The sequence below is a fragment of the Columba livia genome, chromosome 3 (genome assembly GCF_036013475.1).
Source record: "Columba livia isolate bColLiv1 breed racing homer chromosome 3, bColLiv1.pat.W.v2, whole genome shotgun sequence".
In the NCBI taxonomy this organism is placed as follows: Eukaryota; Metazoa; Chordata; class Aves; order Columbiformes; family Columbidae; genus Columba; species Columba livia.
Window position 1 is genome coordinate 64,138,251 of NC_088604.1, and position 17,368 is coordinate 64,155,618.

Below are 17,368 nucleotides of genomic sequence, written 5' to 3' on the forward strand. Positions count from 1 at the left end.
CTCAGTGCACAATGTGGCCAGTACGCAGGAATCTAGTTGCTTTTCATTATCTTCTTTTTTGTGTAGTGCTCACTGCTGTAGTATTTTTATGTTTTGCAAACACTAATTATTCTTGCCAACTATCTTATGAGGGAAATAGGCTTTTTAAAAACTTTATTTCCCAAACCAAGTTGAAGACAGATTAAGACTGAAAATATGTGCTAGATTTTCACAGCTAGGATCAAATTATTCAGCAGACCTGTTATCGTAAACACTGTAATTTTCTTGTCCAAAGCACGACTTCAGTGACTTCAATTTGCAGCTGTAAATGATCTGCATCAAAGAAAAAAAGATGGTCAGTCTATGACTGTAAAAAGTATATTTTTAGTTGGCTTGTCAGTTTTCTTCTAGAATTGTATAACAGTAACAAGGATAGAAACTAATTTCTATATAAAAAGTACTGATCTGCTTTTTTCTTTTGCTTCAGTTTGCCACTTAATTTCAGTATGTAATTTTCAGTTTCTCCAGCTATAGTGTAGACAGGTTTTGGAAAGGAACAGTACTTACCATTTAAATCTGGTTTCCCTTCAGTAGGGTAAATGAAAGCCTGTCTTGTATCTTCAGTAGGGGAAGACTACTTAAAACTGTACTGTGGTGCTATCCTGCCTTTTCTGAGGTCACCTGATTTTGAGACTTCAGTAATTTTATTGAAACATAGCTTTTGTATCACGTAAAATTAGGTGTCTGTGTCTTGGCAGCATTGGGGTTTAAGGCTGTGGTTTTTAATACTGTATGCAGAAAAAAATATGCATATTCCTTTCAAATTTTAACTCAAGCCCAGAGGATTAAGCTTAAGTTTGTAGTCCTTGTAGTCTTTTCACAGTGGCAATACTGAACGTTTGCTTTTATTGTGCTCAACTTATATCTGAGGACCTTTATCAAAGTGATCTATAATGAACGATTACCCAAGTATATTTCAGTTTAGTATAGCACTGGTCTGACATATGCAGTGTTTGTCTTTTGGAATTTATGATTACAAAATTGGAGGTTATTTAAGTAGGTTGCAGAGAGGTGGTTTTGTTTTACATTAACAAAGTAGATCAGAAACTACTTTTGAAACCAAATGAAATATTTAAGGTTAGTTTTAACCCTAACACTTAAACTCTTGTGCTGCAGGTTATCAGTACAGTACAGTTGCCCAAACCTGTGATCAGAGGACTGCTATAGGTTTGGCTCGATCCAAAGATATCGACCTTCGCTTTTTCCTGCCTCCACCACTGCCAAGAATAAAGAATGTAAGTAAATGAAAAGTAGGTATTAGATGTTTTCTTGCTTGCTTGTTTGTTTCTAGTGCTTTTGTTTTTGGTAACCATACTGCAGTGGAATTCTAAAGTAATTAATGAGAAGTAAAATTCAAAACTTTAATATAGTGATATATCTCTGTGGTATATCTGCATTAGTGAATGGCGTGATGGAAAGAAGTAAGGATGGAGGCTTGATAAATTATTCCCCTCTGACTGTATGTCCACATGATACATTTGCCAGCAGTGAAGGCTGAGCCAGTTATCAGTCTGCATGCACTGCTTGTCTGTACTCAGCAGGCAACATGAAGTAGTCTTATATCAAGCCATCCTAGATTGCCTTGTTGATATGGACAGAATCCTTCGCGTAGAGCGTGCTCTTGAAGGTCTTTGCATCCTCACTGCTAGTGCCGTGCCCTGGACAGTGCTCTGGCACTCAGCTTTAACCTTGAGAGGGAAACCATTTTCAGTGCACCATGTGACTCCCAATGCAGATGCAAAGCATATTTACTCCCTGGAAAAATTACTCCAATGTATTGAATCACTAATGCAGACATACTCACTGTCTTTCACCAAAAATTCTGCTGTTTTCTCCTTTTGACATCTTAATCTACTTATGTGTGAATTTATAACAAGTGTTTGGAGATGAGCTTTACTGTTATTACTATTAACTAAGTTTTGTCCAACTTCAGTTATCACAATTGACTAGAACTCCAACAGAATATTCAGAAAGTATGATTTTAGCTGCTGAAATGCATTGCACCTTGATACAGTAACTGAGAATTAATCAGTTAAGCAAGTATGTAATGTCTGCAACAGATTTAAGTAATCTGTCTTAAATTCCCAAATGCCTTCAGAGATTGTGAGGTGCAGATGTGGTTCTTCCCCATCCTCTGTACTTAGAGTAAGATCTACCAGCTTTGTTTTCTTTATACTCAGGCCTGTTGTAGGCCCACCTCTTTCTCGGCACCTTTTGGGTACCAACAAATCCATATGGGATAGATTTGAGCTTGTTTTGTTTTCACGTTAATTAGTAAGTGTGTGTGTGTATGTGTATATAAGATGGTTTGAGCCAATGTCATCATATCAGCTTCTTCAATAAATAGAATTGGCACATAAAGCATAATATAAGGCATCTTTTGTAATGCTAATAGAGTGAATGCTGGCAAAAGTCCCTTTTAGAGAATACCTGTACGTCTTAACCAACAAAACACTGGAAAGCAGCTTTGATTGGTAGCAGTATTCTCACTTTTTGGTTTCTTTTATTTGTAACATTACGTGATGGTAGATCTGTACCTGTCAGTCCTGAAGTGCTAAAGTATACTAGTATATGTTTGTGTGTATACTTTGTTTTTACAGCAGTATGATTGTGGGGTGATAGAAGCTGCGAGTTCCCAAGCTGCTGATTAGGAAGCGGAAACAAATCATTGTGGCAGCAAGTGTTGCTTTGCACATCAGATATGTCTTCATCTCTGATTTTAGCAAGGATTGGAATAACTGCAAGTTCAGTGATTGTGGGCAAATAAAATTACTTTGAATCTATTTTTCTGTCACCTCCTCTGGATTATTAAATGAACACCTGTATTAATATTTTTAAGATAAATTATTAAAAGAAGTGTTGTCTGTGTTTTTCTAGTACTTTATACCTTCATTTTAATGAAGTAGCACCAAAATTACTGTGCAGCTAGGGGTGAATTTCTAAGGTTCCTGTGCCAAGAGGAACTGTTTTTCTTTTGCCCTTCTGGACCTATTAGAATAAGGCCACCAAAGTATGAAGTGTAAAGCCTGTGTTTCATCACTTAGTTTATGATTTTAGAATTTTCAACCTCCAAAGTCTTTACAGGTGTAACTATTAAAGTTGAAGAGCACTCAAGTCCAGGGTTCATATTCTATGGCCTTATTAATATGGCTAATTCAATTATTTCAGATCTTTCTTTTCTCTGTGTTTTGCTTCATGCTTTGAAATGTGCTTATTTCTCACAGGATTATATCATAGGAGATGAACTTCGCTCGTTATTAGTGTCTTTACCTCAGACTGATCTTGATCCATGTGTTCAGTACTTCACATCTCTTGCTTTACGCGAAAGTAGTCAGATTCTCGCTGCACAACGAGTAAGTTCCCACCTGCAGAACAGAACAATTTGGGTTCTTTGTTCCATATATATTTCCATATTTTTGAGCATTATAAGAGGAAGAAAAATGCACAGACTTCGTGACCATACCACATAAGTAAAATTTCTGTATTGCCATACATGCAACGTAAGGAAAATCTCTTGTGGGTGTTGGTCTCTTCTCCCAAGTAACAAGCGACAGAAGAAGAGGAAACGGCCTCAAGTTGTGCCAGGAAAGGCTTAGATTGTATATTAGGAATAATTTTCTCCCTGGAAGTATTCCCGTAAAGTGGATATTTCAGCATTTTGTCCAGAACATTTCCTTCCCCTTGCAGTGCTCATGAAATTGTTTTTCATATTTCATCTTACTGTTGAGTTTTCTTGTACTGCTGAGATGATTAAATCTCGGTTAAGTCTTGCTAGCAAACTGATAAATTGTAAGCAAACCTTAACTAGTTAACTCTCTTACATCACAGGGAAATGCCTCCCTGTAACAGATCAATGTTGTGAAAACCAGAATTGGAATAGTCTGTTTGGACTTGGAACTTAGGAATTCTTCAGTTCTGTCTGTCCAGCGACTTCCTAAGTGGCTTTACGAACATCATTTAAAATGCTGTTATTGGTTTTTAATTTTTTTAATTGGTTTTTAAATTTGTGATTATTAGTTTTTGTAAGATGCAATAATAAAAAATTACTGTAATATAACAATGATACCTGTCAGGCTTTATTTAGAGATTTCATAGTGCAATAACTCTTTATTTTCTATGATACAATTACGTGTAATATTTTCACACTATGACTCCTTTATTGTTTCCAAAGCCAGAGCTCTTGCTATACTGAAGGAGCTTTGGTAAAACACCACACTTGGAGGCATTTTGATAATTGCACTGTTCTAGAAAACTTCTCTTTATTGAGGTTATGCTGATCTTCCTACTGCATGATTGTGACAGTCTGGTCTTTGGGGACTATGCTGAGTGTTGAAGACCTTTTTTTCCTCCTCATTTTTGCAACTATGGAAGTGTAGATGCAGTCTGATTCTTGATTTTTTTTTTTTTTTTTTTTTTCTTAAGCAAATGTTGAAAGAAGACATTCATTAACAAAACAAAAATCCTACATTTTCTCCCTTTATTGCATGTTTTGAAGTTAATAGACTGTGGAGGCTACTGACTGAAAATCTGTTCAATATTTTCAGTTTAAAATAGTAGATTTTTTTTATGGATTGGTTTTGTGTAATTTGTACATTTTGAAAAATGCCTGCATGCTGTGCACTCTTTATAGCAATTTCCATAGATCATTGCACACTTAGTGTTTTAGTTTAGAAATGCTTATCTTATGTAGCCATTTGAAATGTGTTTTAGCTTTTATTGATTCTCATTTCAGGGCGGCTTATGGTGTTTTGGAGGAAGTGGACTTCCATATTGTGAAACACTGAGTAAAATCCCTTCAGAGACAGTGGAACTCTTTTGCTTGCAAGCTTTAGTACAACATTCTAAGGTAATTTGTCCTTTAAACTGTAACTGAAAAGCTACTTTTATAAACATGCCTTCCTAATGCTTTCTCATATATTGGGAAGGAGTTGCCATTTCATTGTCTCCTGTCCCTCACCCCTTATGTAAGAATCTTCAGACAGAGACTGGTGTGAATTGGAAAGCGGCATTACAAACTCATTTTTTCTCATGGGAAGTATATATCTAAGTCCTGTTATTGTTTCTAATTATCCTGTATGAGTTCCCCTCTAATATATCTGCATGTGTCTTTCAAGAAGTAAAAATGGAAGCTCTGGCACAAAAAAGCATGAGAGAAATGCTTGAGGTCCAGGTGGCTTCAGCAAGTCTTTTCTGTGTAGGCCCACTTCCCACTGGCACTCAGAGTCATTGGACATACATACACTGAAGAAACAGTGTTTCCATTCTGCAGCTTCGCAGTAAGCAAGACAATGATGGTGTGAAATTCTCAGTACAAAACCTGTGTGACTTTGTGCGAGTTGGTGTACATCAGTTCAGAAAGCATACAAGCGGTCTCTTCGTATGATGCTTAATCTAACCCCAGTGCCAGGTTTCCAGAATGCAATGTAGCCTTGTGAAATCGCACTAATCAGAATGAAATGCAAATCTTGGCCTTTTGCAAAGGTCCCTCCTTCAACTATCCCTGTGGAATATTGCACAGCACACTGTTAATACAGTGCATCTTCCCAGGACCGGTATGTTCTTTGTAGACACAGATGAAGAATGTGGAGGATTTTGTGTAACAATGATTCTTCTTGATTCCAATTGCTGCACTCTTCAGTGTGCATTTAATTGCTCAGAAACCTAGAACACTGAGAATACTAAATTGTTATTAGGATAAAGTACAGTTTGCTAGTGTTCTTTTCACATCTTCCATACATGTAGAAATCCTGACTTGATTTAGAATTTGTTGTATTCTAGATTTTCAGTTTAAACAAGTTGTGACTGTTCTTATTCTGAATGTGTATCTGTTTTTGTTGAGCGCCACAGACTTGGGGACATATGCAGTTCCATGACTACCACACATTTTTAAGCACTGTAGACAATATGTCCAAGTTACAAGCATTTGACTGCTCTTGATAGTTGAGACTGCAGCTAATTAGTGCATAATTTATCTTCTTGGACTAGAATCTGTTGTTGTCTTTAAGATCAATAATGATAGCAGTACTATTTGGAAAGTAGAAATGCCTTCATATTTCAAAGAGAAGGGACTATAATGATTGCATTTTAGGTGGTGAACAGGAAGACAAGTAGCTCTGGTTGAAATAGTACTTTAACAAATGCAGACAATTATCCTGCTCAAACTCTTGAACTTTAGTTGAAATTTGATCGTGGCAAGCAAAGAGCAATCTCATCTCCCTCATATCTGAAGGACAGTAGAGTCATGGTACTCAGAATCTTTCAGGTTGTAAAGCCATAGAAGTCATGCATTTAGCATATTAAAATGTTCCTCTTCAACTACAGCGTAATAAATTCTAGATTAATAAGAATTCCAGTGGAATAGGGGTGTTGTGTCATATCAGCTCTTTAAAATTCCCTAATTTGTGAATTAACAGCATCTCAAAGAACCTTTGACAGAACATTTACTTATTGTCATTGTATTTACTGTATAATGCTAGGTTTCTTCTCACTGTGATAAAATTGAAGCTAAAGGAGGCCTTCAGCTACTGCAGAGGATATACCAGCAACGTAAAGATTCAGCAAAAATACAAAGGAACATAATTCGCATTATTGGAAATATGGCTTTGGATGAACGTCTTCATTCATCCATAGTACGTGCAGGTAAAAGGAAAGCAAGTACAAGCAGTCTGAGTGTCAGTTTTCTATTCTAAAATTTTTAGAGGATTCAGTGCTTTTGAAAAGTGTAGTGGACCATGGCAGTGGTATGATTTTTATATTTGGGGGGTTGGGAAAGTGGTGTTTATACAAAAAATATGGACAGGTTAGACAGTGTTGATGAAGAGCTGCTATATCCTGTCTAGCCAATTTATGTCAGTGCTACAGTGGTGTTTTAAGTCTGATGGGTGGTGAAAATTTGGACTTGGTTCATGTTCAGTTCACATTACTGGTAAAAATATTTTTTTGAGTTTCCTACTCTTACAGATCATCTACCTTGTAGATTATTATTTTATTGACCATGTTTTAGTCTCTTAAAGGCACGGAGCAGCTTGCAGTCCTTACCTTTGAAGTAAAGTGAAACATGCCTTCCTGCCCTCCCTTGTTTCATGTCAAGCTAGTAACTCCTGCTAAGCCTTGCTCTGGTGCCTCTTTTTTTAATACACTCTAAATAACAGAATAAAATTATTCCTTCTAATTCTCTACCAAATAAATATTTCCCAATGTTGTATTAGGAAAGAAATAAAAACAAAAATAGAAAATATCAATATGGTCATGTATACATGCACACTGGTGTCTGCCTCATTTTTTTTCTCCATGTTGCAAAAAGGAGAAGTAGTAAAGGCACAGGGAAAGACCGTGAGGGTGATTAAAAATGTGTAATGACTGTGGTAGAAGACAAATAACAAGACTAAGACACTTAGTTTGGAAAAAGCAACTAACAGAGAATATGATGGAGATTTATAAAATCTCTACTGGCATAGAGAAGACAAAGAGGGAACAGTCATCTGCTGTTTCTCATAATGCAAGACCAAAGAGTCTTGTACATTAGATTATCATGAGGCAGAATGAATAAATATGCATTTTTTTCATACAGTGTGTGACCAAACTAGAACTTGCCACTAAACATTGTTGCTGAATGCTTACAAAGCTGTTCACTCTCTAACAAGTGCACTGACCTGCTGATACACTTTCTTGTTCTTCTGAGAAGTGGTTCTCTTTCAGAGTGTAAGCTGAACAGTAGCAAAATACATTGCCTGCTCACCACTCTGGACTTCTGAATTTTGGAGGTTCCATTTATCTAGCATTGGCTTTCCTGCAATAAAGAAGGTGGACCTAACATCTATTTTTACAAGTATACTTTGAAGGATGATGTTTCTGAATTCTTCTGTTTGGATGATGTTTTAATTAGTTAACCTGCCACTTTATTTTTTCACTGTAGGTTGGGTTTCTGTACTTGCTGAAGCAATGAAATCCCCACATGTCATTCAGTCTTCTCATGCATCCAGAGCTTTGGCTAATCTAGACAGAGACACAGTGCAAGAAAAGTACTCAGATGGTGTTTATATCTTGCATCCACAATATCGTAGCAGGTAAAGCAGAAGGAGATATTGTACATGCTGTACTTTGAGTTACTTGTTATACTGTTCAGTTACAAAACTTTGGAAGAGTAGGCATCACAGTGCTGCTGTACTCATGTCACCTGTTCTTTGATGGGTTGAGAGGGCTGAATTTAGATTCTCAAATAGGAGAACAACAGAAGTGCTCAGAGCTGTCCATAGTCATGAAAGGAGGATTATTGTACTGCATGGAAAAATCCAGACACAAGCCGTGAGATTAATTACTGTTTTGCATGTGATGCAACCATCTAGCCTTTGCACTGGCTGTCTTGGGATACAGTGCTGTGGAATTGTTCTATTGGCAGCAGCACCTGTGGGCCTAAGATGCAGTAAATTCACAGCTTCAGTGTCTTTTAATAGTGATTGTATGTCTGAGCTGAAGCAGCCTCCAATATGGTGTGTCAGTAGCAACTGTTCTCTGGGTCACTGGTGTTAGTCAGGTTACAGTGAAGATAACGTTTGATGATAAAGCTGGAACTACCAAACTGCATTAACAGTAGCTAGAGAGAATGGTGTTTCTCATTATAGAAAAATACCATTTGGGTACTTTCCATACCTCTTTTTATATCTCTGCTGGGTGGATCCCTGTTTTTCTGTCTTCATCTGAATATCCTCTGAAGTATCATGAAATGTTGTCTGTAAGATAAGAAATCATGTACAGTGATAAAAATAGCATTTTGGCATCCTTAGGCTAAAAGTACTATGTAAATTTAATTTAATAAAAGAATTTGTACCACACATCTCTTAAAAATTATTTTTCTATATCAGTCAGCCCATCAGAGCAGACATCCTTTTTGTTCATGGTCTTTTGGGAGCAGCATTTAAAACCTGGCGACAGCAAGACGTTGACCGACGTTTGGATAAAAAGGCTTCAGAAGGAGAAGAGGACTATACCCAGTGCTGGCCAAAGGTAAAAAGACAATAACATTTTCACATGTGGCTGCTGTTTTCTCACTAATGAGAGCTGTCCAGAAGATCCAGAATTACACTGTCTGGCAGTTGTCTTTTTTGAATCAAAATACTTGTAATCTGTTATACAAGTAGCACTTTTCAAGTTCCTGGTATACTTTGGTTAGCAAGCTGGGATTTTGACCAGGTTGTTCTTGCAAAGGGATATCCCTGCTAAATTTAATGCTCTCAGCATCATTCTGCTAGCGAAAGAGGAGGCAATGGCTGCTTTCCTCATACTTTTTTTCTTTCTTTAAAAGAATGTTATTGCTGAGAAAAAGATACATAAAATTACATTTTAAATTAAATACCCTTTCTAACATAGGTGTCCAAGTACCTCATCTTTGCAGATCCGCTATTTAAATGTTGTTGGCAAATAAGTAATTACTGTTTCAAGCAACTCACATGGTTATAACCAACAGAGTATCTCTGTAAAACTTAAACTGTTTGTTTAACGGTCCTGTTGGTAATCTTAGTAATTCTTGTTTCACCCAGGAGAGGGAGCCAAGAATACACAAGTTAGTAATCCATTTCTATCCTTTGCCTACTTTGTGACTGAGGAATGCACGAGAGTTTGCCAACATGTTATAAAAGTCAAATAGTCTAGGCGTAAGATTTATTTGGGGATTAACTGAAGAGCAGAAATCTTGCTTGATATTGTACCTGCAGTAACATCTTTGTTCCATTACTGATAAACTGCTTGTACAAGTTTGTTAGATACTTCATATGAGTTCATTTTGTTTTCATTTTTCTTTAATTTAGACATGGCTGGCTTCAGATTGTCCTGCCCTTAGAATCATATCTGTGGAGTATGACACCCATTGGAGTGACTGGAAAGCAAAATGTCCTGTTGAGGCTCACAGGTAACAAATTAGGTGTCTGCAGTTTGGAGGGGAGGGAGGAGAGAGACCACTAAAGCTGATCCTTGGGGTTACCTAGTGTAAAATAGTGAATTTAAGTATTCCTGTTGGATTTGAAAATCGAGTTTGGAAAGAGGTACAGTCATGGTATACGTGAGCTTTTTAGGCTCATGGATAAGAATTTGTGGCAACTTCCTAAATTCATACAGTCTGTTTGTGCGTAGCAGACACACTATATTACACTATTAGGTGAGGTAAATATAGTATTAATGTTAAATCTTAAGGGGAATGTTTCTTAAACTTGAAACAACCCAATAATGCTTTACAAGCACAGAAAAAAAAAATCACTGTGCTATGATTTTTTACTTGCAATAAAATGAAGCATATAATTTCATTCAGGAAGTGATAATCCCTGGAAAGAGATTCATATAAGTTTTTCATAGATAAAATACAGCAACTGTACCTGGTCTGGTCAGAGAGGGTATTGTCAGAGGAACTGTGTTTTTACTGATCATGAACTCAGTAAATCAGAGGAAGATGGTACCTCCAAACATGTTCCTTCTAAAAAATAAAAATACTTTGGGCCCATAGAGATTATTTGGCTTGAATGGATTTTAGGTTTAGTAATGTAATTCAGTGACCTTTGAACCAGACCCTAATCTGAGTCCGTGAAACACTCATGCAGATTCTTAAGCATGTAACTAGTCCTGTAGATTCACCTTGTGTACTTCAATGGAGTCATGTGTGTGACTGCTCACAGGTTAAGAATCTGAAATATGTTTTGTGTAGGGGAGAAAAAAATTCAGCACATGTATAATAGACTGGGAACTTGGTACTTCTTCATTCTCTTCTCCCTATGGATATACAAAGGATCAATGCAATTATTGCATTAAAGAAAGCATGTTAGCAGAGAAAACATAAGATGTGGCTCTTAATCCGTCTATTTGAAATTAGGCAGAACAATGATAGTGAAAAAAAACCATGTAGATTGTTATCTCTACAGAAGAAATTTTTTCCTGTGTCTGTCTGGAGTAAGTATAATGGAAGAAAATTTGAAAAACAAACCAGAGTGTATTTATTTATTTATATTAAGTTAATGTCTTTTGTATTACAAAATGGAAAATTACATTGCCAGCTATTTATGGTCACTCAGGCATAGTATTTGATTATTTTTATAATTTGATATGGTTAGTAAAAAATGAAAGATATGTAATGTAATTTTAACTATCAGGAACAAAGATGTACCAGTAAAATCACAACCTCATGATTGGTTTAGGTGTGTAGGCTCATTCACTGTTTCAAAAGAGAATTTTTATGTCCCTCAGCTACTGTTGTTCAGCTGAAAAGACATATTTCAGTATCCTTTTCATATGTATTAGAAAAGCAGTTTCTAGTGAGAATGCGGAGAGCAATAGAGACGAAGTGTGTTAGACTTTGCGCAGTGGTTGCCTCAATATCCTGCGGTTTCCATTATCCAGGAGTCTTGCGTGTTTGATTCTTGGTATGCTGCAGAAAGTAACAATGTTGCACTGTCAAGCTTGGGTTGGGAACTGCCATTGAGTTTGTTTTCACTAATGAAGTGGAGATGATTATGCTTTTATACTATTTCAGCACAATGCATTTGGAGGTTATTGTCTGGAAAGTATAACAGACATTATCTGTGGTTTTCGAATGTATTGGCTGATCATGCACTTAGTTATTAGTTTCCTGCACGTTGCTCCACGTATTTGGCATTGTTTAGCAAAGTACATTTTCGTCACACATTAGGTATATTCTTGTTTCAGGGCATAAAGTTAATTATGCATTGATGATTCTTTCATAAAATGAAAACATGATTTTGTTACAGTGTGTAAATGAAATTCTCTAAAATCCCATAAAGAGAACTAAAGCTAAAGGAAATGAGTTGTAAGTGAAATTAAAATAAAAATTTCTAGCAAGATCAAGAAACTGAATTTAGTTCAATTCCTGCTGTCCTTTTGAAGCCAACCTCACAAAAGTTTTTGGCATTTTTCAATGTAGCAGCAATAATTAATTATTTTTTAAATGTACCTAAGTCACTTCCATAAACATGCAGCACTGAAAATTCTTTCTGTTTTAACATTGCCTCTTAACCTATCATGCTTCGTCACACTTGTGTTTGTTTTTCCCTTGCAGGAAGTCTATTGCTTACAGGAGCAATGAGCTTCTTGACAAGCTCAGAGCTGCTGGGATTGGAGACAGACCTCTGGTGTGGGTATCACACAGCATGGGTGGTAAGCACATTGCCTGTTCAAGATAAAGTATTTGCTGTTATATCGCAGGACAAGCTGCTATCTATCTAAAGAATTTACAAAGACCTAAAAATACACAATAGATTTCTTCTTTCTTAATGCATTATATTCAGTAGCACGTGTATTTTGAAAAGATTTTTATTGCCATTTGTTTTTACTGCTTTGATTTTAAAAACACAAAATCAATGAGTTGAAATTAATGTAAATGGGAATCCAGAGGCAAAGTTTTCTCCATGATCATGCATATAGGAAATGTCAATAGCAACACTTAAACCAAAATTGGATTTGCATCACTCATTGACATTTTAGTACCTCCTCAGGTCTGGTTTGGGTTTTTTTCAACTTAATCTTACATATTTGACAAACTAAGGACTAATCAACCGAGGCAAGAATATGGTAGTTGTTTTGTGGTTAATATAGCATGATCGTTATTTTCACAGTGCATTAATTCAGTTTCTGTTACCAGGTCTTCTAGTCAAAAAGATGCTGGTGGATGCTTCCAAGAACCCAGAGATGGATAAAATTGTAAACAACACCAGAGGAATCATATTTTATAGCGTACCTCACCATGGTTCCCAGTTGGCTGAATATTCTATAAATGCCAGATATCTTATCTTTCCGTCTGTGGAGGTTAAAGAACTCAGCAAGGGTATGCTCACTTTGCTACCATTTAGCAGCAGGGATCTATGCTAATCTGTTCACAATGTTTTTTTTTTTCATCCTGCTGTCAGAAAAAGCTGGATAAAAACAACAAACCCCCTTTTTATGTTTTGGGTTGTGTATTGAATTACTGTAAGTAATTCTGAGTAACTGTTTTGTTTGATTGCAGAGGTGGGGGGGGGGGGGAAAGGAGTCAGACCAAGTTCATGGAAGAGTAGTTTGGGTCATTTAGCAATGTAGTAACTCAAGATGTGCTGGACTTCAGACTCTTCTAGACAAATTCCATGCTATGCAGAAAAAAGTAATTGTTGTATATGATAGCTGGGAAAAGGGATTACAAACAAAATGCTACTCCTTTTACCGGAGTGTTATTTTTTCCAGAACATCTCTTTAGGAATGCAGTCTTGCCATAAAAGTGCTATAGTCCTACGTTCAAGATAACACTGCAAAAGTTCTGTTGCTCTTTCTCAGATTCTCCTGCCCTTAAAGAGCTGAATGATGACTTCCTGTCTTTTGCCAAGGATAAGAAATTTTCAGTGCTGAGTTTTGCAGAAACCTTACCAACACATATAGGCAGCATGATAAAACTACATGTTGTACCCCTGGAATCGGCAAGTAAGTCCAATATCTATTTAATTTCTTTAATTTTGCATATGTTCATGTAAGCATCGATAACAAGGAAGGATTATAAATGCAGTGGTACAAAGACGTAGAAAAGTACATCTGTTATGTTGTGGGGTTTTTTTGTTTGAACTTTGGCTCGTTCTCCTTGCTGAGGTCAGAGGCAGCTACATTGGTATCTTAGGATAGCAGTTGTCTGGTTTGCTTTTTTAAATGCAAGTAACACTTTTTTATTGACAAAAGCAGGGTAGACCCTGGTCTAATGTTGCGTTGTTGTAGTCCTAGCCTTTATAATTATGAGTAACTGTTGTTTATCCTTGTGTATAGGTAGGCCGAATAGTGTTTCAGAAGCTGCCACAAATTCCAGCTATTTACTCCTTTAAAAAAAATAAGAAAGAAAATTAGCAAACTGCTAATGGAAAGAAAAAGTCACAAAGCTGTTTTTCAGTGTTGAAAGTCCTTTATCTTCCATATCTTAGGTACTCAAGCAATAGAGTCTGATTCCTGGAGAGTCATCCATCTTTTTGCCTTTTGTAGAAGGAAACACCAGGCAGTTCTTTTTCTTGCTTTTTTGTTTGCAAAAATGTTGCTGATGCAATTTTATTGGCAAGGACTGAAAAACTGGACATTCTTTTTTGAGTTGTTTTGTTTTTAATTTAACAAAATAAAATACAAAAGACGGCTAGATAACAGAGTGCACAAATAAGCACTGTGCACTAACAGTTTTGTAGTGTATGTCTCCTCTTCTAGAGGTGACACAGTGCAGCACATGAAGTCTCTTGAAACTCTTAAAGGGTACATGGTGGTCCAGTGGCAAGCCACTTGTTTTGTTGAAAACCCATGCTAACAAGCGTTACGCTTGCTGTTTCTTACATGTATGTTTGGGCACATGAAATCAAAATTTCAACCTGCTCTGTGGTAATTTTACATGGTTAAAGAGTTCCAAGCAAAATGGAGGATTTCTCAGGAGGTTGAGTGAATGGAATGTGACACTGGAATGTGACAGTCACAGCACCCTATCTGGGAAGTGCACTAGTAGTGATAGCTGTCAGGAAAGAATAAATGTGGTAGTGTGCTCCAGCTTGTGTTCTACAACTAGGCAATGTAAATTTTTCATTTCCCCAGAAATGTGTGTAGTGATTTGTGGCATATTTCAGAGTCATTCTAGTCACATTTTTTATCTCCACATCAAAGTATTTTATAAGGAATATGGGCAATTAGTGGTGATTAGAATCTGGATATGCTGGATTTAACCCTATCCCTAAACATGTCAATACTTAAACTTTAGTCAGGACGTTGCTGTCAGTCAGGTGCTGCTAAATTAAGTTTTGATTCTTCAGAATTGTCTGTATGGAGAAATATACATTTGTGTATTCCCGATAAAAACAGTAGAACTCTGACCTAATGGTTTACTGGTATGGGGTTTGTAGCAATGCATAGCTATCTGACTGCAACAGTGTGTACTGGTGCTTTTAGCACATTAAAAAATAATGGAGACATAACAGTTAAACTGAAGACAGGAGAAGTTGCTTTTGAGAGAGAAATTGCTAATGCAAGATGTGCTTTTCAGCCTTGGTGATCTTAAGAACTTTAGTAGCTTTTTTCTTCTTTTTTTCTTTTTCCTCTCCCAGAGTTAGGAATCGGAGACCTTATTCCAGTGGATGTTAATCATCTAAATATTTGTAAGCCAAAGAAGAAGGATGCTTTCCTGTACCAACGTACACTGAAGTTCATTCAGGATGTTTTAGCCCAAGAACTTGGAGACTGAGTTTTTGCCATCATTGGCTGCCTATTTCCTCCATTTGGTGTAACACAGTAAACTCTTCTCCTAACATTTGTTAGGAGATCTGCAGAACTACAAAGATGCTGTGTCAATAGTGTCTGCTGCTAAAATAATTTTTAGTACATCTCCAACTTAAACACCTCTCTAACTTATTTTTTTTAATGTATATTAGAATTAATTCCTATAAACCTGGCAAAGCAAAAATGAGCGTTGGCTTAGTGACCATGATCTGTCAACAAAATGTGTGTAAATTTTCAAGCCATTTGGCTGGGAGAGGATGGGGATTCAGTGGAACAGAAGTTTCACTTAATCTACAGATATCCCTCTGGAGCAACACAGCTGGATTATGGAGAATGCCCAGGATATCTTTGTTTAAAGAAAAAAAAAAGCTTGCTCTGGAGTTAGGTGGCCTCATTAAGGTAAATACACATCTGGGACTACTGGGGATCAGAAACAATTAACTGAGGTAGTTATTTGTTGTGTCAAAAGGGAGAAGGAACATGTAGCTGCTTCAAAGCTTTGGCTTACTGCCCATGTTAAGTATTCTCACTGGAGCCTGAGGAAATTTGTCCAGGTGAATGAAGGTGGCATTGTGCTCTAGTGGCCCAGTTACAGGGGTTTGTGATTTGCCTTTTTAATAGAGCACCCACATTTACCAGCAAATACAGCATCTGTGTTCTGCATGAGAAAGAGGTTGGTAGGTTGTCTTCCACAGATGTGTTACTCATTTAGAAACTGTGGCCGATCTACAGCTGATATGAAGAAGAGCATTGAAAATGCTCAGGTGGAGTAAGACAAATGTAGGCCCTGACAGGAATGCTGATGCTTAGAGTTTGGAGCTCAGGTAAAGAAAAAGTAAAGCAGGAAAGAAATCAGGTGATCATAAGGTCCCACTGGAAATGCAGAAGATCCCAGATGTTTTGGTTTATTGAGGCCCAGGTGTATTTATTGGTGTACATACAGAGAAAAACAGCAGTGTTGTCTTATTTTTTATGTTTATTAACAGTACTGATGAGAAATAAGTATTTTGGGAAAAAAAATGGCAGCACTCAGTCACTTTTTTAAAAGTCTTAGCATAGTTTGCAATGTAGTTACAAGCAGCCTAGTCTAATTGTGGTCTCTTTCTTTTCTTCCTTTCTTTCTGCCCCCAACCATTTCTGAGAACAGTCATGGGCTATGATTAGGCTATACAGCCCTAGCTGACCAGTTGTTAAATAAAGCCTGTATTGATGACAGGCTTAAGATGTCTTTTAGCATTGCTTATGTGAGATGGATCTAATATTTCTGGCCTTGAAATTATGGCTATGAGAGCTGCCAAGGAGGTAGCATGTGCCTTGCAGCTCTGCATGGGGCTGGTGCAGGCACCAGTGGCCATTGCAGTCCTGCCATGTCCTGAGGCCACCTCAGCTGTCCCGTCTGAGAGCACTCCAGCCCAGGAGGACACAACTGAAAATGTATTTCTGGAGTTTGAGCCTTGACCTGCTGGAGCCGCGAAGTAAAATTCACAAGAGTAGTACAGAGAATGTACAGCACTACACTAGCAAAAAGAGCAATTTTCCCCCTAACCAAGATGTAGGTAAGAACACTGAGTGGCAGTATTTCAGGTAGAAAATTTAAGGGAACTGTCGTAACTTCTAAAGAGGTTTATGCTTTTTACACTGTGGTTTAAACTTCAGAGTGTAAATATATCAGAACACTTTGTATTCACAAAGTAGAGGGTATGTGGGATTCATTGTGAATAGACAAAACTTCTAATAACTGAAGCTGTGTTTAGTGTAACAATTTTTTTATTGATTTTAATAGACTTTGGCTTACAGGGATTCAGATCAATGACAGTATGCACTGACCTCAGTAAACGCATCTATGTTTTCTTACTGTAACTGGAACTCTTAAGGCAACTTTCTCCTTTTTGTTACTGTATGTGTAACTTGAAAACTAATATTTGGAGGGAGTTGTTGGGTTTAGGGTTTTTTTGGAATATAGTAATGAAATGCGTTTTTTAAAATGTACTAGATATGCCACAAAATGTATTAAAGGTGATCGATCTGCCAAATGAATGCTCTGAATTATGTTCACTTTTGTTAAAGACCTGCA

The 17,368-nt window shown here is 36.9% G+C and overlaps 1 protein-coding gene across 11 annotated transcripts in view; it reads left to right on the forward strand.

The window, feature by feature from the left end:
* The window catches only part of SERAC1 (serine active site containing 1), a 34,950-nt gene that overhangs the window by 7,318 nt on the left and 10,264 nt on the right, over positions 1-17,368 (forward strand). For 8 of the 11 annotated variants that reach the window (XM_065057301.1, XM_065057296.1, XM_065057303.1 and 5 more), the window contains 10 exons: positions 1,156-1,274; positions 3,264-3,392; positions 4,772-4,885; positions 6,516-6,678; positions 7,955-8,105; positions 8,901-9,042; positions 9,843-9,943; positions 12,095-12,192; positions 12,677-12,859; positions 13,342-13,485. In XM_065057301.1, coding sequence (XP_064913373.1) covers positions 1,156-1,274; positions 3,264-3,392; positions 4,772-4,885; positions 6,516-6,678; positions 7,955-8,105; positions 8,901-9,042; positions 9,843-9,943; positions 12,095-12,192; positions 12,677-12,859; positions 13,342-13,485 — 1,344 coding nt within the window. Of the gene's footprint in view, positions 1-1,155; positions 1,275-3,263; positions 3,393-4,771; positions 4,886-6,515; positions 6,679-7,954; positions 8,106-8,900; positions 9,043-9,842; positions 9,944-12,094; positions 12,193-12,676; positions 12,860-13,341; positions 13,486-15,122; positions 17,332-17,368 lie in introns of those variants that run through there. The other 3 variants (XM_065057297.1, XM_005507672.3, XM_021294729.2) reach the window with 1 other exon arrangement.